This window comes from Danio aesculapii, chromosome 20 (genome assembly GCF_903798145.1).
Source record: "Danio aesculapii chromosome 20, fDanAes4.1, whole genome shotgun sequence".
Classification (NCBI taxonomy): Eukaryota; Metazoa; Chordata; class Actinopteri; order Cypriniformes; family Danionidae; genus Danio; species Danio aesculapii.
In genome coordinates this window covers 9,931,181-9,956,043 of record NC_079454.1, presented here as the reverse complement: position 1 = coordinate 9,956,043, position 24,863 = coordinate 9,931,181, and the positions used below count along the sequence as shown (strand labels likewise).

General features: G+C 34.3%; 1 protein-coding gene across 1 annotated transcript; it reads left to right on the top strand.

Annotated features, from left to right (window-relative positions):
* Positions 1-8,207: 8,207 nt before the first annotated feature.
* psma6b (proteasome 20S subunit alpha 6b) lies at positions 8,208-24,124 on the top strand. Its single transcript, XM_056445271.1, has 7 exons — positions 8,208-8,382; positions 11,577-11,671; positions 13,935-14,016; positions 14,095-14,250; positions 15,257-15,435; positions 19,102-19,196; positions 23,996-24,124. Exons 1-7 carry the CDS (start codon positions 8,307-8,309, stop codon positions 24,051-24,053), a joined length of 741 nt encoding a protein of 246 aa, XP_056301246.1. The 5' UTR covers positions 8,208-8,306; the 3' UTR covers positions 24,054-24,124.
* The last annotated feature ends 739 nt before the right edge of the window (positions 24,125-24,863 follow it).

The window sequence follows — 24,863 nt, the reverse complement described above, 5'->3', positions numbered from 1 at the left end:
TGATGATCGCGAACTGAAGAGCCGGGAGGGGATGTTGGGGGTGGGGTTGAATGGCGATCGCGAACTGAAGAGGAGGGGGGCAATTTTTTAGCACATCTTTGGACTGTGGGGGAAACTTATCTCAGTCTGATCTCACGAGAAAACGTAAGTGTTTTACGTTTTGTCAGTTTAGTGGCTAATTCGTACGAGTTCATTCATATGAAAATGTACAATTTTAAAAAGGAGGCGTGGCACCTAACCCCACCCCTAAACCCAACCGTCATTGGGGGATGAGCAAATTGTATGAAAATGTACGAATTAGATCGTACGAATTTATACAAATTAGCAACTAAATCCAAAAGTTACGAATTGCAGTGAGATTGTGTTGGAACACCAGGATGCTCCACAGAAATGCCAACTGACCCAGCTGGGACTCGAGCCAGCGACCTTGTGTTGGGCTTGTCCATATTTAAATGTTTGTCCATATATACTCTCAATAGGTCACGGCATCAGTGTTAACCCTTACATGTAACGGTGTGGCGTAATTTAATTACAAAACAAATGTAACAGTAATTCGTTATAGTTACTGAGAAAAAATGAGTAACACATTAACACCTGGTTTTATTGGATTTTTTTTTTTTTTTTGCTGTTAAATTTTACAATTTGTTTCTGTTTAGTACAGAATATTATTTACAGTAAATAACTGAACTGAACAATGTTTTTGTAATAAGGTTTGGTTTTGTGGTGGCTGTACTTAAAAATAAATTCATATAATCCTAATTGAAGTGATGAGAGATTTTGAAATTCTAACAGTAAACAAAGCTACTGTAAGGTCATACCAGCTTGGTATAAATGCTTGAAATAATTTAGTTGAATATATCTATAAGAAACTTAAAAGTAATGAAAAAGTAATCCCATGTAATCAGTTACTATACTTTTATAAAGTAATCAAAAAGGTACACTCCTTATTACATTTTAAATAGGGTAATTTGTAATCTGTAATCTATTCTATTTCCAAAGTAACCTCCCCAACACTGAACAAAATAAATATTTGCCTAATAAAGTTTTTTCTTTCAAGCATATCAATAGTAGTTGGTTCTACTTTTTGCTGACATTTTTTCAAATGCCATAAGTTTGCTGTTTTCAATGTCCTACATTATTTGGAAGTATGCATATTTAAACACATCGTCTGTTCACATGTTCTCCATCGTAATCTCAGGACTTCCTAAACCACGTCATAACAGTCCATGCACAAATCGTCCATTATTGCATTCAGAGAATTGACTGTTCTTAATTTTTTAAGACAGAAGTTGCTGAAAAGAAGTCACCTATCGTTTTTAAAAAAAGAAAGCAAGGAACTCCCCTTATCTCTAATGTGGTATATGTGTGCTTATATACTGCTGACGCCACTAGAAGAATACCTTTTTAAAAGAGCCCCTATAGAGGCCTGGTTCCTCTTACATTGTGTCACATGGGGAACATAAAGAGGCAAGAGTCTTGTTTCATGTCTTTGGGGGGAAAAAAAGATCTATCCACATCAAAGATTTGTGGTGAATGCTCTTGCTACATTGTGTGCTGCATAAATCAAAAGCCCCGTTCCCATAACTCAAAAACCCAGTTTCACACATTGCAGAGCGTGCTGTAAGTTTTAATCGACTTGAAGGCTTGTGAAGATACAAACTTCATACAATTTTTCAGACATCAGTGTGAAGGTGTAAATGAAGTAGCAGATGTTGACTACAAAAAAACGTTTGCCCGCTGTGGTTTGGTTCATGTTATATTATATGCCTCGGTCTTAAAAAGCAAATAGATACATGCGCGAGGGAATTCCCCAGAGTGGCTGAACAATTACAGATGTGTAAATCCCCACTCCATGTGCTCCGCAGATCTCCTGCCTTTGACAGCAGCACAATGTCCTCGCTCTGCCCTGGGAAGCAGCTGGCAGCTGATCTGAAAAATGCTTCTCGTTTTCACCAGTGATGGGTCAACAAACTCTTGATCAATTCAGAGTCCTGTTTCGGCAATGTCATTGTTTTTGCTGAAGCCATCAGCAGGCTTGAATGATGTTTTGGGATTGTGCATTATCATGCACCTGGACCAAACATGACAGGGAAACTTCAGGGGATTTTATAAAAGAGGAAATGTAACTATTAAAGGGGAAGCTGAATTTTAGGAGTGAATGTTATTCACTTCGCATTCATAAACTTAGTAACTACGCCTTGCATAATGATGTGTACGTGATTTATTTATTTATTTTTGCAGCATAGACCTATTTCAGTGTTTCTATCTACTGATTACTATTATCTAAATTCAGTAAAGCACTAACTGGGTACTTGCCTGACCAGATCATGAATTGGTAGATTGGTAACAATGCACAGACAAGAAAAAATATATGAATATAGCATCCAAAAAATCAGATAAATAAATATATGAACAAACAAAGAATACTCCATTATGACAGAGATCCCCATATATTCCTTCTTTCTCTTTACAAAATGACCACACATTTATTTTTGGCACAATTCACTGCCGGTCAACAAAATTCCAGCTTCAATAATGACTTCATGTTGACTGTGTGAGGGGAATTTTGGGATATCCATGATTCACTCGTGATGGCTTTACTAAGCGTTGCCATGTCATATTCACAACATGTCAGGACACATGTCCACCTTTTTTTCAAAGGCTTTCAGTTAACAGAAGTTGTCTCATACTTGACTCCACCAAAGCATAACATCATTTGTCATGTTTCATAAGTGAAATTCAAGATCACGTAATAGAGCAAAGACAGTTGCAATGTTTTGCTGGAATGGGAGAAACAAATCCTTGGTCAACGAAGGAAAGGTTCTATTTTCATGGCTACGTTCATCAAACATCAAGCTAATGTGATCTTTTTGATAATTACCTTGATGTGGGAAGTGGGTTTGCAACACCTTTAAGGATAGATAGATGGACACAAACATCAAATGGGTGGATGAATAGATGGGAGGCTAGATATAGATGGCAGATTAGATACATGGATGGCTGGATGAATGCATGGATGTATGGATAGGTGGACGGACGAATGGAAGAGGATGATAAATGGATGAATAGGATAATGTATGGATGAATGGACTGAAGTATGGATGGATAGATGGATGAATGCATGGACAGATGGAATGGCAGAAAATGGATGGATGGATGAAGTAATAATGAAGGATAGATGGATGGAATTATAGATGGAAGATTAGATTAATAGATTGATAGACAGATGAATGGATGGAGAAATGGTAGAAAAAATGGATGGATGGATGGATGGATGTTAGGATAAACTAATAGATGGATGGAGTAATAGAAAAAAATGGATGAATGGGTGGATTAATGGATGGATGGATGGACAAAAATCAAATTAATAGATGAATAAATGGGTGGGTAGATATGGATGGCTGGATGAATGGATGGACTGAGGTATGGATGGATGGATAAACTAATAGATGTACGGACATACAGGTGGAAGAAATAGTAGAAAGATGGATGGATGGATGGATGGATGTTAGGATAGATTAATAGATGGATGGAGTGATAGAAAAAATGGATGGATGGATGGATGGATGGATGGATGGATGGATGGATGGATGGATGGACAAAAATCAAATTAATGGATGAATAGATGGGAGGGTAGATATGGATGGCTGGATGAATGGATGGACTGAGGGATAGATGGATGGATGGAATGAAGGATAAGTGGATTGCTAACTGGATGGATGGACAGACTGAAATGGATGGATGAAGGAATAATGAAAGATGGATGGATTTATAGATGGAAGGATAGACTAATAGATTAATGGATAGATGCACCAAAGGACAAGTGGAAGAAATTGTAAAAAAAAAAATGTAAGAATTGATGGAATTAAGGGTGGATGGATATATTTAATGATGGGTTGAAGGATAAACTAATAGATTTATGGACAGACAGATGGATGAAATAGTAGAAAAATAGATGGATGGATGGATGAATAGAAGGGTAGATTAATACTGTAAATGGATGGACGGAAGTATGGATGAGACAGATATAGACAGATCGATGGAATGGTAGAAAAAAATGGAATTAAGGAATAATAAAGTATGGATAGATAGATGGAAGGAAGGAAGGAAGGAAGGATTGATGGTATGGATGGATATTAGAATAGATTAATGGATGGAGTGATATAAAAATGAATGAATAGGTGGAATTAGGAAATAATGAAGGACTGAAGGATTGATAAATGGATGGATGAATAAAAAGTTTCTTTGGGAAAAAATAGCTTGCTCTAACAGAGTTCATTCACATTTTCATCACAGATTAATAAAATAGGAAGTGCTGACAGGGACTTTTCCTTTCTGTGATTTCAAGTTGATTGTTAAAAATGTCATTGATGTTTGATGCATCCAGTTTTCACACTCCTTCTACTAATAGTCATCGGTTTGCCATTTATAGCTGCTACATTTTGGACTGCGACTATTATGAGTGTTCTGGTTTTTTAGGCCTCCAGATTCACAGCACCACACAGAAGTCAGTGCGAGACTGCGGTGCAACCTGTGGAAAGAGAGAGAGAGAGAGCACACACACTCCCACGGCTCAACTCTCCAAAACTCAACCGGGTCACACAGGGGATTTCAGTGTGGTAGGTATTTCAGAAATGGCCTGTTTCTCATAAATTTCTGCACTTCAGATCCTTTTTAAAATAATTGTTTTACCTCTCTGATTACATTACTAATTAATTGAGATAAGTACACTGAAAAAATATATATTTATTAGATTTACTATTTTTTTAAGGCAAGTGGTTGCAAACTATTTATATGGGCTGAATTTAAACAGATTAAGTTAAACATTACTAAATTTAATTAATTTTTTTTAATTTAGCCAATTTGCAACCACTTATCTTAAAAAAATAGTAAATCCAATGAATAATTTTTCATTTACTACTACTACTACTACTACTACTACTACTACTACTACTAATAATAATAATAGTATTAATTTAAAAACAGTAAAACATTTTAGTCTAATCTCCTAAAGCATGTGATTTCTCTGCAGGAATGGTCTGCTTCTAAGAATCAAATACCTAGATATAAAGGATGTGACTCGAGATACATCTGAAGCCTTTTCTCTGAAACAGAGCAGGCTAATAGATAAGATAGAGAGCATTCGCAAGCATGTGGTCAACAGCTTCTGAAACACCAAGTCATGGCAGAGGTTTGGGGTCAAGAACATTTCACCTCATGTTCAGATACGCTGAATAATCCTTTACAAGAACCAACATATGCGAGATATGAACGTCTGAGTAGATACGCTGATACATTTAATAAGAAGCCAAATGCTCTTTGTGTATTTGTGCAATTAAAAAAGAAAATATGTAAGGCAACAAATGTTTATATGAGGTTTTTGGAGTTTGAAGTGGGTTAGGGTTTTAGTGGTTGAATGTTTTATAATGGGGCATTTTTTATATGAATTAAAAAAGCCAGATGACTAAAAAAAAGGAAGTATGAGACCACATTTTCTCCTTTAACCAAAACCAATATGCTATTTTTAGCTGTCAAAATCAGATTTTTTAATGTCATTTACTATACAGCGATGAGTCGACTTCACCAATGACATACATTTTTAAAAGTGTACTTTAGTGTGTTAAAAACACTGTCATGAAAGACTTTACATACATTTAAGTGGCTATTTATTTCATTAATATTTTCTTATTTGCAGGATAAACTGTGAATTAAATACAGATTAATCTACACCTGCACTAAAAAGTAGGAAAGTAAGACACCAGGCCTGTAGCTAGCCTATTATAGGTATGGTTCTTTTCTCTCAAAAAGTGGACCGTTTTGCAGATATTCAAGGCTAAAATACTGCATTTTAGTGACATTTTAAGCTGGATTAGCTTGTCGGATGGTTATCTTTACCACACTTTTTGATGCATCAAAAATACTTCCTGCTGCCTGCATTTTTATAAAGGTTCTTATCATACTATTTTTTGTTTACAAAAATGTATGTTTATTTACAAATGTGTATTTAAACTAAGTTATTACAGTTTTAAATATAATGTAATGAGATTAGAATTTTAGAAATATGAAAAAATACTTAATTTTTAAATGCAAATTTGTTATCATCCATCATAAAAAAACAAACAAACAAACAACACAAAATTGTGAATCTGTTAAAACTTGTTTTAAATTAAAAACTGTAGTCTATAGACAAATAACTATCTGGTCAGCTCATTTCCTTGGTCAGAATTTGTCCATTTAAATATTAAAAAATCAGTGCAGTAAGAGACTGTATTATTATCAATAACGTTTAACTTGACAAAGTTTGTATTATACAAACACATAAAAAACTAAATCTGAAATGTTCTGCCTTTGTGCTTAGTTTTCTTTGTTTGCTCTTTACTACAACCGTACGCAGAGCTAAAGTCCAGCATCTTCAGATTAGCTTTGGTCTTGACTAAGTGCAGTTGAATGACATTTGTACTGGCAGCACTGTACAAATATGGCGGCAGTATTGCCTCATGCTCAGGGTCCGTATGAGATATCTAGTGCATATATCTATGTAGCCTACTCACTAAGGCCCTTTCATTTTTCTATGTCTTTCTTTGTTTTGCCTGACATGTTTTGTAAATAAAAAGTCTTTCACTGTCTTTCTAAAATGTTTTAAAAAACAATACAACTTATTTCGACAGACTGCAATAACTGTGTATAGACCATGTGTGTTTTCAGACCATAGACTGTAAAATGTATGGACGTAGTATCCGTGACGTCACCCATAGGTTTCTGAAAAACCCAAAAGAAGCTACCAGTAGGCGTGGCCAACCTTCGCCATTTTGTTCGCGTGTCATTACACCGCCTTCGGAAAACCAAACAATGGCAAAGCGGCGCTTGAGCGGAGCTACAGATGCCTGCTAGCAATTTGCTTAATACTTCATTACCTGCTACTCATTTGTGTTCTTATGACGTTTTTCTACAGGAGAAAAGTGCAAATAACTTCCAAATACTTCAAATATAGTCTGTGTTAGTAAATGCAAGGCTATAGATGAAATCCAAGCATAACACTGTATGACAATGCTTCAGCCTACAGCTAATCAATCTGTCAGATTCGGGAGAGCATTACAGCTCTAAAGAAAAATATAAATGATCTTAAATAAAACAAATACATTTATAGATATAATATATAAGTATATAATTTCACTCACCTGGGAAATGGAGGCCACGTGAATGGTTTGTGAGCACAATAAAGTGCACACAGCATGCCATATCATCTAATTGTAAGAAATAATTCCAAAAGGCAATTGACTGTGTAAAGCCACACAAAACAAAACAAAAATACGATGTTCAGCGGCTAATCAGCCGGAATCAGCTGAGGTGAAGTGATGGCGACCAGCAAGATCCAGCTGTCACCCAAGTGGCAACACCCTTAATTATGCAGACGTAATATAACCTAATATAAAGGAAACGGAGTTATAAAACAATTCACCGAAATTTTGAAAAAATCCAAGTGCGATATGTACATTAATTATAGTAGCATGACACTGTATAACAATAATTAATATTTTTACAGTACTGTGACGGTTGGGTTTAGGGTTGGGGTGGGTACAACTTTGTATAAATGGGAAATTTAATAAATAATATAAATAATTCTCGTTAAATTCCAGCCGCAACCATATCTGATCTAGCAACAAGGTGGCTGATTGTTTCAGATATTTTCCCACTGGAGTGGTAACCACACCCACATGAATTAAGTTGGTCCAATCCGATCAAAATCTATATTCTAATTAAGTGCTGTTATTAAATCATTTCAAGATGACACACGTTGCAAAGTAGCTTTAAAAAGTACTAACCTAGGCTAACACCAAAAGCCTTATTTGTCAAATTTGTATACATTAATTCCACATTTAAAGTACATTTTTGATGAAAGAACAACCCATTTCATGTAATTACATTATTTTATAATTAAATGTTGTTGTCTAAATATAGACTTCACCTCTAAATGTCAACTCAAATATATTCATACGCAAGTCTTTAACAGATCCTTGTTTTTCCGCTTTTTTATTTGTATTTGCATCAGCGATTCGTGTACATAAAAAAAGTACACATTAGAAAACATTAAGCAAAAAATTACGCAATATTTATGCATTTAAAAGCTGTTTTGTTTAAAACAAACGAATACAAACATATATATATATATTTCGTGTTCGGTGTTGGCCCGGAAAAACAACCCCTGCTCTCTGAAGTCTGCTTCCGGTTCATTCGTTCTGCATGTTGCTATTCAGTCTAGCCTGTAATACTTTTACTTTTCTACGTTTAATACATTTGTTATAAAGATGTCCCGGGGCTCTAGCGCGGGGTTTGACCGTCACATCACTATCTTTTCTCCGGAGGGAAGACTGTATCAAGTAGGTGAGTACGGCTGACTTTACAGGACTTAAATTACACCTAGTAAGTGCACTGTCATGTTGACTACAGTGAGCTCCTATTCATTGTCCGTTACTGAAGCTTTTATTGTCAACTGATAATATCCTTCTGTCTAATAAAATGTATTTCAATTAAATGTGCGTTAGTTTTTATGTAGTTCATATACATTCTTATTTAGCGTAGCAGCTAAACAGTTAGCACTAGCAGAGATTGAATAGTATTGAACAGGGTCGGTAATGTTTTATGCCCTAATGTTTTTTCCACACATCAACAGATATATATATATATATATATATATATATATATATATATATATATATATATATATATATATATATATATATATATATAGTTGAAGCCAGAATTATTAGCCCCTCTGAATTATTAGCCCCTCTGTTTTTTTCCCCAATTTCTGTTTTTTAGATTTCATTCAACACATTTCTAAACATAATAGTTTTAATAACTCATTTCTAATAGCTGATTTATTTTTATCTTAGCCATAATGACAGTAAATAGTATTTGACTAGATATTTTTTAAGACACTTCTATACAGCTTGAAGTGACATTTAAAGGCTTAACTAGGTTAATTAGGGTAACTAGGCAGGTTAGGGTAATTGGGCAATTTATTGTATAACGATGGTTTGTTCTGTAGACTATCAAAAATATATAGCTTAAAGAGGCTAATAATATTGACCTTAAAATGGTGTTTAAAAAATTAAAAATTGCTTTTATTCTTGCTGAAATAAAGCAAATAAGACTTTCTCCAGATGAAAAAATATTATCAGGCATATATATATATATATATATATATATATATATATATGTATATATATGTATATGTATATGTGGCTCATTTTTTTGTGTCCATGTGGTTTAAATCAATTCAAAAAGGTTACAGTATCAAAACGAATAAGCAAATTACTTTTTTTACAATTTTTTTTTTCTTTTGAGAACCAAGTAATTTGTTTTTTCTTTTTTTTTTCTTTTTTTTTTATTCCATTTATTAGATAATTATTGCAAGTGTGTCAATGTGGTGTAACCCAAAAAAATTGGTACCAAATAGTTTATCTTGTTTCACAAATGTGAAATTCTCAATGAAACATCTTATCAGCTTGGCATGTAAATGTACCACAATTGTTCTAAATATTATAATTGATTGGGGAGTTATGTCTGTCAACTCAAATTCCTGAAGCGTCAAGATGACGTAACCACCATTTATTAAGCCATTATGTTAATATTGTGCATAAGACCGTTACACAGTAAAGTGTATCACAGAGAAGTACCCTTGATAAGACTCATTTCTGCATGCGGAGTTTATTAACTCTCTTTAAAATGTGAGATACTATTGACCTTTTTAAGGTATGGTCAGCTATTCTTAGGTATAGATGTCAAATGTGGGACCCTGATAATTAATCATTATTATAAAAATAAGTGTTATCTTTATAAATTACATTTGAAATATTTCCACCAAGACCATGTGCTTACATTGTTTAGATAATGCCTGTCAAAATAGATTTTAAGTTGAAATGTCAAGCGATGTAACTGGTTACACTACTTGACTCCTATTAGACGTCTTTCTGTTGTGGGCCAATTTAGTCAAATATCATTAGTTTATGATGCTGATTAAAAATGCAATATAAGTTAACTTACTGTTTGGAACTATTTGTGTTCATAGTGTGGCATTATTTATTGAGAAAGTGGTGCTTAATCCACAACCTTACTATTAAAGCTCTGTAAACCTAGGATAAAATAATTATGCTGCTCAACATGAATGTTTTTTGTTGTTAATCCATATTTCTATTTACCTAATATTATGGACACTCATTCACAAACACACTATATATATATATATATATATATATATATATATATATATATATATATATATATATATATATATATATATGTATATGTATATGTATATATATATATATATATATATATATATATATATATATATATAGCTTATAAAGAATTCATAATTTTAGATCGATTTGGATTATTTTGTAGGGAAGCGGATCTGCATTATTTAAAAAAACAACAAGCATTGTTAAATACAATAGACAAAAGATACAAATAAACAATAATTTATCTTTTTCTGGGAAGTCGAACAGTATTCAGAAGCAGAAGTTAAATAATCACTATATTATAATAATAATAATGATAATAACAACAGTTATAATAATAATGCTATTATTTTAATTTAGTAAAAAATATGTAATGTTCAATTAATCTTTAGGCTACAAATTATTATAGTAATTTATTGTGCCCTAGTGGCTCAAGTTTGCTTCAAATCCTACAGTCAGGTCTTAAAAACATGCAAATAATAAACGTTCACTTGAAGGTTAAAATGTGTAATTACTCCACAATGTTGTAACTGTAATGTTTGGTCAACTATAAACACAACCGCATTGCAGATTCATGTGACTATTGCGGACTCGCACATTGCGATATCGATGCTGAAACGATATATTGTGCAGCCTAAAATCTGTACATGTATTATAGTTGTAGTTGATCTAATGCAGCGGTAGAATTAATGCGTCTATGGGCTAATTAGATTTCATAATAAAACTTTAACGTTACCATGGCAACTACATTTCTCACCTAAATCGAGTAGTTGTTTCTTTGTTGATTAAAAAGTAAAATCAGTGTTATTGAAAAGTAGTATGCCAGCAGTGTCTTTGCAGTAGCAACATCTGGTGAATAATGGAAAAATAATAAATTGGTTAAAATAAATAAATGATTAAAAAAAAAATAGACCTTTGCTTACATATTACTTTAAATTATATATATTTAGGGCTCTTTATAGGATAAAAACAGCATCTGAAATACTCATAAACTCATATAAAGTACATTCTACTGTCATTGTTTTTGACCGTGAAAGCACTATGGAAAAATAGTTCTTTAAAAAATGTAAATAGCCATTTCTATTTTATGTTTTTATCCATCTTGCTTTTCATATTTTTGACATAAATTTAAGTAAAAATAATTGTTGACGTATTATTTTGATGGTGAATATCTATCTGTCTTTCTGTTTGTTTATCTCTCTATCTGTTCTATATCTGTTCATAAATGAATATGTGGTCATTGGTGGTTTTATGTCATGTTATTTGTTGACTTTGTTGGTAAATTACAATTTTCACATTTACAACTTAATAAAAAATAATTTTTTTTTACAGAATATGCATTCAAGGCCATAAACCAGGGTGGTCTGACATCAGTTGCTGTTCGAGGGAAAGACTGTGCGATCGTCGTCACACAGAAAAAAGTCCCAGTAAGTCTGCTGCACACATACCATTATTCACCAAAAACTGATTGACCGGAGAGTAGGCATGGGACAATAACTAGTTTCAAGTTTTTCCACGTTTTGGAAAAGTCAAGGTTTTAAAACCGCTAAAATTTTCTGTTAAACCGTTCCTATGGTATATGTAATTGTTTTTATTTGTATTTTTTATGTGTTGTAAAAAATCTGTGTTTTTGAAACTAACGCAGAGAGCAGAGATCAATAATTGATTTTAATTATTTAGCCTGACATGTTTATTGTTCCAGAATATTATAAATGTTTCCTAAAAGAATAATTTTAATGTATGATAAAATGTAAAATAAAATGTTCATTGGGGGAAAAGTGTTTTTGTTTTGTTTATGCTGACATTTAAAATGACTTCTTTTAGAGCATCAATCACAATACCATGACATTGTGAAACTGATATTTTTGTGCAAGGTTATCATACCATCAGAAACTTCTGGTCCATGCCTGCCGTAGAGTCTCTCACAATCAGCCTGCATCTTCACACTAAAAAAATGAACAAGGCCACAAAAAAATAAATAGCAACAGTTTAACAGTAATTGAATAACCTATACTGTAGTTTAAATGCACAAAATAATCCCAGATCAGTCATTCGATGGATCTCAGCTCATTGTTATTGGTGACTTCTTATAGTGCTGCTGAAATGAGATGGGATCTAAAGTGTTTTCGCATGCATGTTCTTAACCTGATTATGTTTCATAGGCTCGTGTAAACGAGTTAATCTATTTTGCTTTATTGGAGGCCCTTACCTTTTGTTGTTTCTATTAATATAAGGCCATAAATAGCATACACTAATCATCACTAGATTTTCGCCTCTAAAAAGGCATTAAATGTGTGAACCTGCTTTCTGGTGGTTTATTAGATAGATAGATAGATAGATAGATAGATAGATAGATAGATAGATAGATAGATAGATAGATAGATAGATAGATAGATAGATAGATAGATAGATAGATAGATAGATAGATAGATAGATAGATAGATAGATAGATAGATAGATAGATAGACAGACAGACAGACAGACAGACAGACAGATAGACGGATAGATGGATAGATAGATAGATTGATTGATAGATTGATTGATTCATTCGCGACAACATTCCAGCGATAAGCAGTCTGGCTGTCTGCACTAAACATGATGCTACACAACATAAACGTTTCAATAACAGCCATGCATTTAAATATCATCCACTTCACTCCCAACGTAGTGGTAAGTGTTATAATCTAATTAATCCGTGGTTAACCTATTTAACATTAATAAAAGTACATTGGCTGAGTGACTGATGTTCTGACTTTTAATTTTCAAAACTGCCTTCAGTAGTTTGACAGTAATTGTCACATAAACAGTGGTCAAATTCACATTGTCAGCATTTAATACTGAATAAAGCACATAATCAGTACCTGAGGTGATAATTGTCATTGTAGTTTATGCTGTTGTTTTGCCATGATGTTGCGGAAATACAAACTATTTCTAAAATAGAAATTTGCACATCGCAGATGGTTAGGACAAAAACTCTGCCATGTCGTGTGTAATTAGGACACGGTGTAATGGTCATTTGAGAAAGGCTTGACAAATGACCATACGTTTTGCAATAGTCAGAGTTGCCCTCTGAAAACAGCCAATTCTTATAATCATGTAATATCACTCCGCCTCGTGCAGCTCAGGTTCAGCAGCAGCATTTCCTGACTATTGTGCCAGACTGAGATCATAGTTTCTAGCAATATTGGCCTAGAAAATAATATTTTTTTGCATTTTCCGGCAGACTTATTACACAATGTAACTACAGAGGACTTTAGGAAAGTTTCCAAATTATTTTTTTTAATTTTTGAATGAAATGTTAATGGTCAAATCTAGTTATGCTAAGCTAAGCTAAAAGTGACTCAGCCAGAACAAAAAATCAGCTGAATTTCAGGTTCAAGTCAGCTGTTTAACTCTAGGAGACATATAAAATGGGCCTTTTTCAAAAAATAAATAAATAAATAAAAAAGGTGGAGGTGAAGTTTTAATAAACAAATTATTAGGTTTTGATTACTACTGGAAATCTATGTACAGATTCAGAAATCTAAGTCTTGTATACAGCATGTGCTTTACTTGCATTAGTGGTTGATTGGTTTGCATGTAAGCCAGGAATCACAGGTTATTTTAATAAGCTAAATTTTTGAGTTTTAAATTTTTTGAGCTAACCCTAACTTGTTGGTGTGCATGTAAACATGGTTTCCATTTTTCCAGGACAAGCTGCTGGATTCGTCCACCGTCACACACTTATTCAGAATCACAGAGAACATTGGCTGTGTGATGTCCGGGATGACAGGTACAGATGAATGCTGTGAATGATGTCTGCGGCAGTGGATGTGCTCATCCACTCATTAATGTCTTTTTTTATGTTCAGCTGACAGCCGGTCTCAAGTACAGCGAGCTCGATATGAGGCCGCCAACTGGAAGTACAAGTACGGCTATGAGATTCCTGTAGACATGCTTTGTAAAAGGATCGCTGACATCTCTCAGGTTTATACACAAAATGCAGAGATGAGGCCACTTGGCTGCTGTAAGTGGACAATTTTGCTACATTTTACAGACACACTTAATAAATTGATAGAGTAATATATTATTATTTATTAATGATATAACTATATCAGTTATGTATATTTGAGGCTCTTAAAGATGTTTTTTCCCCTTGCTTTTTTCTCTTTCTTTTGGGTCAAACTTTGCCTGAATTAGTTAACAGGGATATTTACATTTGTTAAGACCAATTTTCATGATTTTACTTTTTGTGTGATGAAAATTCAAACATTGTGCACCATTATAGTGTAACATTACACATTGGTTACGTATGCCCAGTTTTACAATCTGCGATGTCAGCCTGCGTGATATATCAAGTCAACATTGTGAAAAATCTGTATTGTGAAATTGCTGATTTGGTACTGTCAAACTGTGTGGCAGTGATTTAGTTTAATAATGAAGTTATTTCAGACTGCAAACATGTAAACGAATACACAATTCAATTTAATAAAGGTTTAATTTTTTACAGTTTGAGGTTTAAGAAATTAAGTCCTTGAATTGGTATAAAGTAATAATTTTTAATATTCACTTTTTTAGTTTATCATACTGTAGTATTATTACAGCATTTTGGTAATTTATTGTAACGTGTTTGTATTAATAATCATAAAAATAATATTTATTAATGTTTTTTTAAATAAATAAATTATTAAATTACAATAAATTGGTCAAAAAGAGTGAAAATATGCCCAATAAATAAATACAAAATACATACATAAAAATTAAATTGACTTGTAATCTAATCTAAGAATTTTCTGTAGGCTTTCTTAAAACTATTTAAGTTCGTTCTTGGTAATGCACAAGAACTTTCTCCCACTCACTCCACAGTGACTCAGTCTTTACAGATATATCTATTCAAGTCATCTGATGAATATTCCCGTGTTTCTTCATGTTTCAATACAGTATAAAAGAACAAAATATTGCAATATGTGATTTTTTTTTTCTTTTCCAGTATCTTGTGTGAGTGTTTGATTTGTGTTTGTGTTTGCCTTCAGGCATGATTGTGATTGGTCTGGATGAGGAGCTAGGCCCGCAGGTGTATAAATGTGATCCAGCAGGCTATTATTGCGGCTTTAAGGCCACGGCTGCAGGTGTGAAGCAGACAGAGGCCACAAGCTTCCTGGAGAAGAAAGTCAAGAAGAAACTCGACTGGACATTTGAGCAGACAGTCGAGGTACAGTCCGTTTGGCAAATCACATCAATCAAAGTTCAACAAGACATTTCTATTCACCATTATCTAATGCTCCATGATGCGTTGTGTGAACTAACATTTTTGACGCATGTGATCACACCGGTGTGATTAGTCTCTCTCTCTCTCTCTCTCTCTCTCTCTCTCTCTCTCTCTCTCTCTCCAAAAAAAAAAAAAAAAACATTTTTTACTAATGCTTTGCTTCTTAGACTTTACACACCTGAAACTTGTCTATAGCACTTGTTCACTGCTGCTCTTATAGTTGTGTAAATTGCTTCCTTGTCCTCATTTGTAAGTCGCTTTGGATAAAAGCGTCTGCTAAATGACTAAATGCAAATGTAGTCCAGGCTGGTTCCTGAATCATACAATCATACCGATCTGATTAGAACGTTAAGTGCAGAATAATTTTTCTAATTAAAATTTAGCTGGCACTAAGCCAGAGAAAGACATGCACAGAGCTTGTCGTAAATAACAATATATCAGCGTTTCAAAACTAAGTAGCATTTATGTTATATTCAGATATTTATATACACATAAGTACTAGCAAAACATAACATTTACAGTTTGCAGCAATCTGATGATGTCCATCTCACATTTAAACAGCCAATTACTTTAATGAATTTTGGAAAATGTGATGGTTTAACATGTTGTAAACCCAGCAGCTATAACTATAATAGCTCCCATTCATAGATCAAATAAATTGATCTCTTTTAGCTCTTTAAATTACAAAATGCATGTTTTTACTAATATTTGCAATTCTGAAAATCAAATACTTCAGAAAATTATTAGGATATTTGTCAATATTTGCAGAAGAAGTGAGGCAATGGTTTTTTTTTACATGATAAACTTGACGCATCACCATGGAAACATTATATTGATACTCTCTAAATAATATTCACATTTAAAACCTCATGCAGAAGGGGTCCATGGGAGTATTTAAAATTTACACATGGAAAGGTTCAACCATGATGGTATTATTCTCCTAACAATTCATCTATTGAATATTAAAAATATTATTATAATTGGGGAAAATATAACAAGGCTAAGACTAACCCCAAACATTAGTCTTACTAAACAAGACCATGATATTGCAGATGTATATTGAACTGTTAATGTACTGTATGGGAATACGTAGAGAAAATAATCTGGAGGAGCAAAACACAATACACAAAAGAGCAGATTTGCTTGTGATATCAATGAAATGCACCCTTTTGACCTATATTTAATGCTATCTGACAACGATTTTATTCTGAAGAGTCTTTAAACTAATATTTTTTTAATATTAATCCTTAAAAAAGATTTTTATCAAAAGTAAACCTTTAAAAAGTTTAAGATTTTTTTATAGACTTCTTGGTAATTGCTATTTATTGTAAACTCTATTATAGAATTGTTATTTTTATAAAATGTTATTTAATTTGATATGTTTTTGCCATGAAATAGCCAAAGAAGCTGATATGGCAATAAAAACAAAACTCTCTCTGTGATTCCAATGTCACGGTAAAATACCATGCATAATGTTATATTCATGATGGATAAAAATAAAGCACAGATCCAAATGTACCTCTTACCCAATTTTCCCTGTTTAAAGGGACTATTTGTGGGCCAGCCTTATTGCTTAAATTTTTTTGTAATGAACTTTTTTAAATTGGAAAAGCAGCCTATAATTTGTAATGCAGAAGACAATTATGGGATGTAGGGAATCAACTGTAAAATTTACTCAAAAGGGGATTAACATGAATTTAAAGGTGACTTTGAAAAGAATTAACTCTTTTGAACTGAACAAATGAATCATACAGGGCTCATTTTAACTGCTGACTTAACATGATTGCTATCCAAAATATAGTAAAAACCCTTTCAGCAGGGTAACAAGATCTAGTTTAAAGCAGTAAATCAATAAAAATATACACCAGCCATCTTTCCTTAAATACAAAATTATTACAGTAAATAAAACCGAAATGAACACAAAACACACACACGCATTTATACAAGTTGCAGAGAGGAATAAAGGAAGGAAAAGAGGTGTTTAGGAGAGTGAGATGATGTAAAAAGCAAAACAAACCTGACTGTATTTATCATTAGTATACATGAACCGAACTGTAATGCATGTATTGTGACCGTTCAGGATGATTACATGAACCATTACACCCCTACTGCACAGTGTTTAGTTTCGAAATGCACATTAGTCACGTCTTAATTAAGTGTTTTAGGTATGCCTTATAAACTAACAATCAATCAATCAATAAAAACGTTTCCTGACGCTGGGCTAATACTACTCTTCTTCTGTCCTTTTTTGCCCTTCGCTGATTTATCAGATCATATACCTGGTAAATGTAGAATTGACATGGTTTTTCACTCTTAGCCTACGTTACACACATCTGTCCGAGGATGACCGCTGTAATTTGATGCACAAATAAACCCAGATATTTGCATTTGTACTCTGCATCAAAAAATAGATTTGAAAGCACCCTTGTGTTTTTAATGCGGCTCACTTTCCTAAGAACTAATTTTGTAATCATATTTAAGCAAATAGTCACATGGTGGTTTTAGTAGATCATTGTCTTTTCACTGTAGAGCTAGTTCTTTGGAATGGAAATATCAACTTCCTCTTTGCACAATAATGTAGTTAATGATATTACAGAAGTGCATTGCACATCTGTGTATTTCAACATTTTTGAAACAAAGTTTATATCAGAAATCTGTTTTTTGGAATACTTACATTTACATTAAAAACATTTAACATCAAATAATCTCAAATAAAATCAACTTTTTGTTGCATTTTACGTTGCGAATAGAGGTCAGAGCCAGAGCATAGAACTTCGCTAGCTGGCCTCTGTTAAACTCAGCCCCCTAAACCTCACTCCCATCCCGGACAAGCCCCCACACGTGTAACTCACCGGTCCTACTGCACCAAACCCATTCTGAGCGGGGCTCAAAACGGCAATTTATTGTATAGGAATCAGTTTCTCTAAAGCCTCATTCACACTACGAGCTACTTGCTGCGGCAAATCGACAATCAACTGTTAATTTCAACAGAGAGTGAGCGACTTCCGGCGACCTTCATCTACACAAGTGACATTGACCATTGGCAATTAGATGGCCGTGACGAGCGACGTGACAAAGTTGAGAATCTATCTTTATGCAATTTTTTTTAAATTGTTGCAAATTTATTTAAAATAAAAAAACCTGAAAATTAAATGTACATAAGTATTCACAGCCTTTGCTCAATACTTTGTTGATGCACCTTTGCCAGCAATTACAGCCTCAAATCAAGTCAGAAGTAATGTAAATTATACTTGTTTCATAGAGTTGTATTGTGTGAAAATTTTAAATAAATGTATCTGAAAAATCTCACCTTTTGTTATCTTATGCAAAAAAAAGCTTTTATTTTGAATTGGGGAAAAAATTGCATCAGTAGTTTACCGAATAAAACTAAAATAGTGCTTAAAATCACAAAAATATAAATCCAGAGAAACTGTGAAGTGTCAAGTGGTCTTTTGAGCTCATAGCTTACATAGTACTAATAAATAATAATTATTTTTAACCAACAAAACCTAATTGCAAAGTGTAACCAGAACTTGCTGTTTTTTTTTTTTTTTTGTAATTATTTACCATGAAGTAGATTTGCACTAATAAAATGTTTTCATCCACTAGACGGCGATCACTTGTTTATCAACTGTACTGTCGATTGATTTCAAGCCATCGGAGCTGGAAATAGGCGTCATTACAGCAGAGGATCCGAAATTCAGGTGGGCGGCAAAAAAACATTTTTCATCATCCAGAAAATCAAATCTAGAATGGCAGTGGATCACTGCAGTTTTGATACTCATCAGTGATGCAACACTCCTCATGACTGTCACACACACTGATCACATACAGTCATCCCTAAATGTTTTTCTTTAGCACAGTTTATTTGCTATGGTTTATTAAATAAACTCATCTTGATAGCGTCATATCACCTTGATAGAAATGTGCAGTATGCAATTGATTACAATCAACCTAATAAAGTTCAGAAAAACTGTTAGGATGGCTGCGTCAGAAATCGCCCACTACTCAGTAAGTACTGCATTTGAATTTACAATTCGATGGTTAGAAAAGAATGTTCTATACAGTATGAATGTCAGTAGTATGAATGGAACTTAATGGACATACTGAACTACATCTGCCATTTTGCCATGATCACATTACCTACCCATGTCAGCTGCATCGCTTCTCTCATGTGACATCATGAGATAGTGTAGCGTCCATCAGATGCACACTTCAGAATCTCACCAAAAGAAGTAGGTCATCCGCATACTTCTCGCATACTGTTTTATGTGCTACTCAGCTCGCATTCTTTTGTAGCGTACTATATAGTATGGAAGTGTGTGATTTCGAACGCAGCCTATGACTATATTTAAACAACTATTGATACTTTTATTGGTTCATTCTTGCTCTATGTCAGCCTGCAGTCAATCATATTCATCAAACCTGAAGTCAATATTTTCCCAGTCTCGTTTAGGGCTGGGCGATATTGCAAAAAAAAATTAAAAATCACAATATCTTGTTTCATGTCATTCGATATTGATAATTATTGAATACTTTTAACAATACATTTATGAATATTAGGATTTTTTTTATTATTTAACCACTTTATACCAACATTACTAAGTTTACCAGTGATGGGTTGCAGCTGGAAGGGCATCCGCTGCGTAAAACATGTGCTGGATAATTTGGCAGTTCATTCCGCTGTGGTGACCCCTGATTAATAAAGGGACTAGGCCAAAAAGAAAATGAATGAATGGACATTACTAAGGCAAATAGTTTTATTAGTCAAAAAATAAAAAATATTTAAACAAAATATCTGATCTCTTTATAATAAAATAAACATAAGTGTTAAGGCCCGTTCACACCGGGATGCTTTTTGCTCACGTTTTCCATCTACGTTTAATGCCTCGTGACTAAATAAAAAGCAGCAATGTGTTCGTACATACCAACGCCCAAAACGGCAGGCGTAAAAGCGTCATTTTTAAAGAAACGCCTCCTCATGCTTGTTTTTTTTTTGTTTGTTTGTTTGTTTTGACACGCCGCGTCAAAACCTTCTCTACCAATCAGATTGGCACTTTTGTTCACGTGCACGGAGCTGCTGAAGTTACAATAAACAGCACTTGGAGGCGCTCAAGCGCAAAACTGTCAATGCGAGCGCACATTGAAGAAGATGTGAAGAGATCTGAAACTTATACTAGTATTCAAACACTTTACTAGCAATGCACTCTGGATGAAGCGAAAAATATTCTGAACAATCTATCTCATGCACTCTTCCCATTCTACGATCTTTTACCTTCTGGTTGAAGATACAGAACCTTCCGCTGGAAGCGGAACAGACTTAAGAACTTTTTTATCCTGGTGTCAATCAGACTATTGAACACTGATCGATAGTGTGCTCATGCTTTTTTTTTGTCCCCTGTATGTAATTCTTCTGCATGTTTGCTTATTTTAAATTTTTATTGTGTCAGAACTTGCTGAAGTATACAAGCATTTCTTCATCGATACAGCCATCCATGCTTGTTCGAATCACCAGTAACTTTAACAACAAGCGTATCAACGATAGACTGTAAAATATATGGACATAGTATCCGTGACGTCACCCATAGGTTTCTGAAGAGCGCAAATAAAGCTAAAAGTAGGCATGGCCAACCGTCGCCATTTTGTTCGCGCGTCATCGCACCCACGGCGGGATACCAAACAAGGGCAAAGAGGTGAAGAGTGAGCGGAGCTACAGACACCTGCTGGCACTTTCCTTAGACCTGGCAGACAGACTTTACTTTGGGAGAAACGCTTAATACTTTATTACCTGCGACTCGTTTGTGTTCTGACCACATGTGCTTGGTTGTACACTATATCAATAAAGTGTTTAGACTTTTAAAAACACTGTAGTAATACATTGAGCCACTAAACATTGTTCTTATGACGTTTTTTAACAGGAGGAAAACACGAAATACGTCCAAACACTTCAAATATAGTCTGTGTTAGTAAATGCAAGACTATTGATGAAATCCAGCACAACACTGTATGACAACGCTTCAGATGACTGCTCTAGAACCTACAGCTAATCAATCTGTCACATTCTGGAGTGCTTTACGGGTCTAAAGAAAAATATTAATGATAAATGATCTTAAATAAAACAAATACATTTATAGGGATGGTATACAAGTACTTTACTCACATGGGAAACAAGGCCACATGAATGGTTTGTGAGCACAATTAAGTGCACACAGCATGCCATATCATCTGATAATTGTAAGAAATAAGTCCAAAAGGCAGCTGACTGTAAAGCCACATAAAACAAAACAAAAATACGAATATGCCGAGATCAGTGGCTAATCTGCCGGATTCAGCTGAGGTGACGTGATGGCGACTAGCGAGACCTAGCTGTCACTCAAGTGGCCACGCCCTTAATTATGCAAACATAATATAACCTAATATAAAGGAAATGGATGAGTTATAAAATAATTCACCCCCCTCACAGTTGTCATGGAGGGTAATAATAGCTATATGAACCAAAATCGTTCTTTGTACCAGGCTGTAAACACCTTTTTTCTGCTGTAAAGTTGGCCATTCTAACAGTGGGCTCAATTGCAATTTGCGCTATTATGGAGCCAGGACTAGCGGAATTTTGATGAATTGCAATTTCAGTTACTTCCGTATTGGCTTCCCGAGGGAGAGCGGGAGGTTGCCGCTTGGTATCAACTGTCTGTCTTCATCTTCTGTGTTACAAGCAGGTGTCAGAAGCTTAAATTTGTGTTGCGCCATCTAACGTCAAAGAGTGATTTTGCATACTCTTTCATTCCACACTAGTGAAAATCGCTTGGGTTTGAATCCGAAAAAACGCTGACGATAAACGCAAACGAAAAGCGCCTCGGTGTGTACCAGCCTTTAAAGAGACTCTTAAACTTGATAAATAAAATGTTAAGTGTGTGCAATGGTAAAGCATTGGTAAACTCTGTCAACAACACAAATTATAATAATCAAATCTGAGCTTTCAAGTAAAGGAACTAACCATCACTATTCAAATACATACTGCAACATTACAAATTGTGAAGTTGGATGACTATATTACCCCCTATGCTAAAAACTCTATCAGATGGGAATCTAGTGGCTGGGATGCACAAGAAAAGAAATCAAAAAGCCACTTTGGCCTTAGATCCCTTTTTATTTACAATCTCTTCTCTGCTGCTATACGGCACTCATTTTGCCATATGTTGTTATTCTGACCTGAAGTGACAAAGCTTATTGGCAGTGGTTCAAAGGCGCATGCTCAGCAGCCACATTTTAATAAAACTATAGCTCTTTATAACGAAACCACATACCAATTCTTTTTTTACATTTTTTTTATTGATATTGACAATGGTGTTCAGTCAATAAATTTTGATACCGATTTTATCGCCCACCCTAGACACGTTTTAGCAGCTTCTCCACTTTCTTTTGGTTTTTAGTCCAATGTGTGAGGATTATTTTTGGTTTAATATGTCAGAGTTTACTTCATAGTTTAGTTAAAAAAAATTTTATTATTCTAGCATGTGTGCGATTGTTTTGTGTTAGAAGAAATCTTGCCAATTCTTTATGCCCGATTCACACGGGGCTCCAGAATCAATGCTTCCCATTCACTTTGAATGGTTGACGTCAAGGACAAGCGCCAACAGAAGTGTCAGCCAATCAGATTGCTTCATTCAAATACTCCAGCTCAGACAGTAGCCGATTGCGGATTAATTTCATTGGCCGATGCTGCTAAGACGAACGCATCAGCCCTGACTTTAGACACGCCCTCTATCAAGCATTTATGCTGAAGCCCCAAGTGACACGGGCGTTAGTATTTAATACTGTTTTGAAAGCTAGGTCAATTAGTATTGCAATATTAAAATATTTTATGCTCATAAAATACCTCTTAATGGTACACGCATTTGTTTATTGTCGTCATGTTTAATTAATATATTAATAATATATTTGTTTCTATCATCTTTATTCTCTTTGCTGTCCTGCAATGATAGCTGACGTCTTTTCTTCAGTAATCTATATGTGGAGATTGTGCGCAAGGGTGCCATCTAGCGGCTAGTATGAATGAAACAGAAACAACATTTCAATGTATGCTCACAACACTGTGTTAGGTCTCGAACTCTTCCCCCTGTCCTGCAAGGTTTATAGCCAACCTGCTTCAGCACATCTGCTTGTGTATTTTATATGATCCTAAATAGCTTGACCAGCTTCTTTAATGTGTTTGATTATGGTTGAGTTCTGCAGAATAGTGGGCATCCAAGATCAGGGTTGAAGACCCTTTTTTGGTAAAATAATTTGGTAAATTGGATCATTTGGTAAAATAAACATTAATGCTTTTCTCTAAAGATACAAGACTTTTTTGTCTCTCAGTAGATATATATGAATTACCGCCATTAATAAAAGTCCACCTACCGTGACTGATAACGTGAAATAGAATTTTGGTCATACCGCCCACCCGTACTCTACAGATGGCATTGTATGTGTGTAGCCGCTGAAATGAGTGCTTGTGTTTCAGGATCCTGTCAGAGTCAGAGGTGGACACTCATCTGGTGTCTCTGTCCGAGAGGGACTGAAGTCTCCTGCTGTTTTCATGTAAATTTCCTGTTCCATTAAAGACATTTGGAGAAAAAAAAAGACATTTGCTTTCTCTTTTTTTTTCATATATGTCATTGTTGGCGTGGGAAACCCCAGTGTGTATGTCTTTCATTTTCACAGCGTCCTGAGCTTTTCGTAGGTTTGATAACTGGAAAATCATCAACATCAACCCGCTTTTGGTTTCGTGGAATACTTGGTGAACTTTGAGCGTCTTTATGTGTTATGCAAGATAATTATTGCGGACTATTATTGTGTTCATTCACACTCATGTCGATCAGACTCTCTTATGCTCAGCAAGTTTGCAGTGTGATTTAAATTAAGAACTTAACTTTTTGTTTAGTCATTACTATGAAACGGTGGAATTATTTTCTATGGGAAATTCGAAGACATTCTTAGGCAATGCTTTACGGATAATAAGGAAATAATAGCAAACAATACTTTAAAGGGGGAATTCAGTCAAAAAAATGTACTCGGCATTTCCTTATACTCCTCTTGTTCTAAACATGTTTGCGTTTGAGGAAAGCACTGAAGAATGCGGCATTGCAATTTATTATTTTCCCACTATGTTTTTTTACCCCCCACATTCTTCATTTTCCTTATTTTGTGTTTAGTGGTAGAAGGAAATTCATAAATGTTTTCATCCACTTGAGTGTGAATAAATGATCTTTCATTTTTAGGTGAACTGTCCCTTTAACAACATACATCCTGGAAGATGTTGAGTTCTGAATGTACTGATATTCTGATGTCTTTATCTGTAAAGCAAAAGTTTATCAGATTAAGATTATCAC

Excerpts from the sequence above, each read along its gene's own strand:
- psma6b (XM_056445271.1), top strand. The coding sequence starts at position 8,307 with ATGTCCCGGGGCTCTAGCGCGGGGTTTGACCGTCACATCACTATCTTT. Across the intron at positions 14,251-15,256 it reads GATGAGGCCACTTGGCTGCT|GCATGATTGTGATTGGTCTG; the intron begins GTAAGTGGACAA and ends GTTTGCCTTCAG. Across the intron at positions 15,436-19,101 it reads CATTTGAGCAGACAGTCGAG|ACGGCGATCACTTGTTTATC; the intron begins GTACAGTCCGTT and ends TTCATCCACTAG.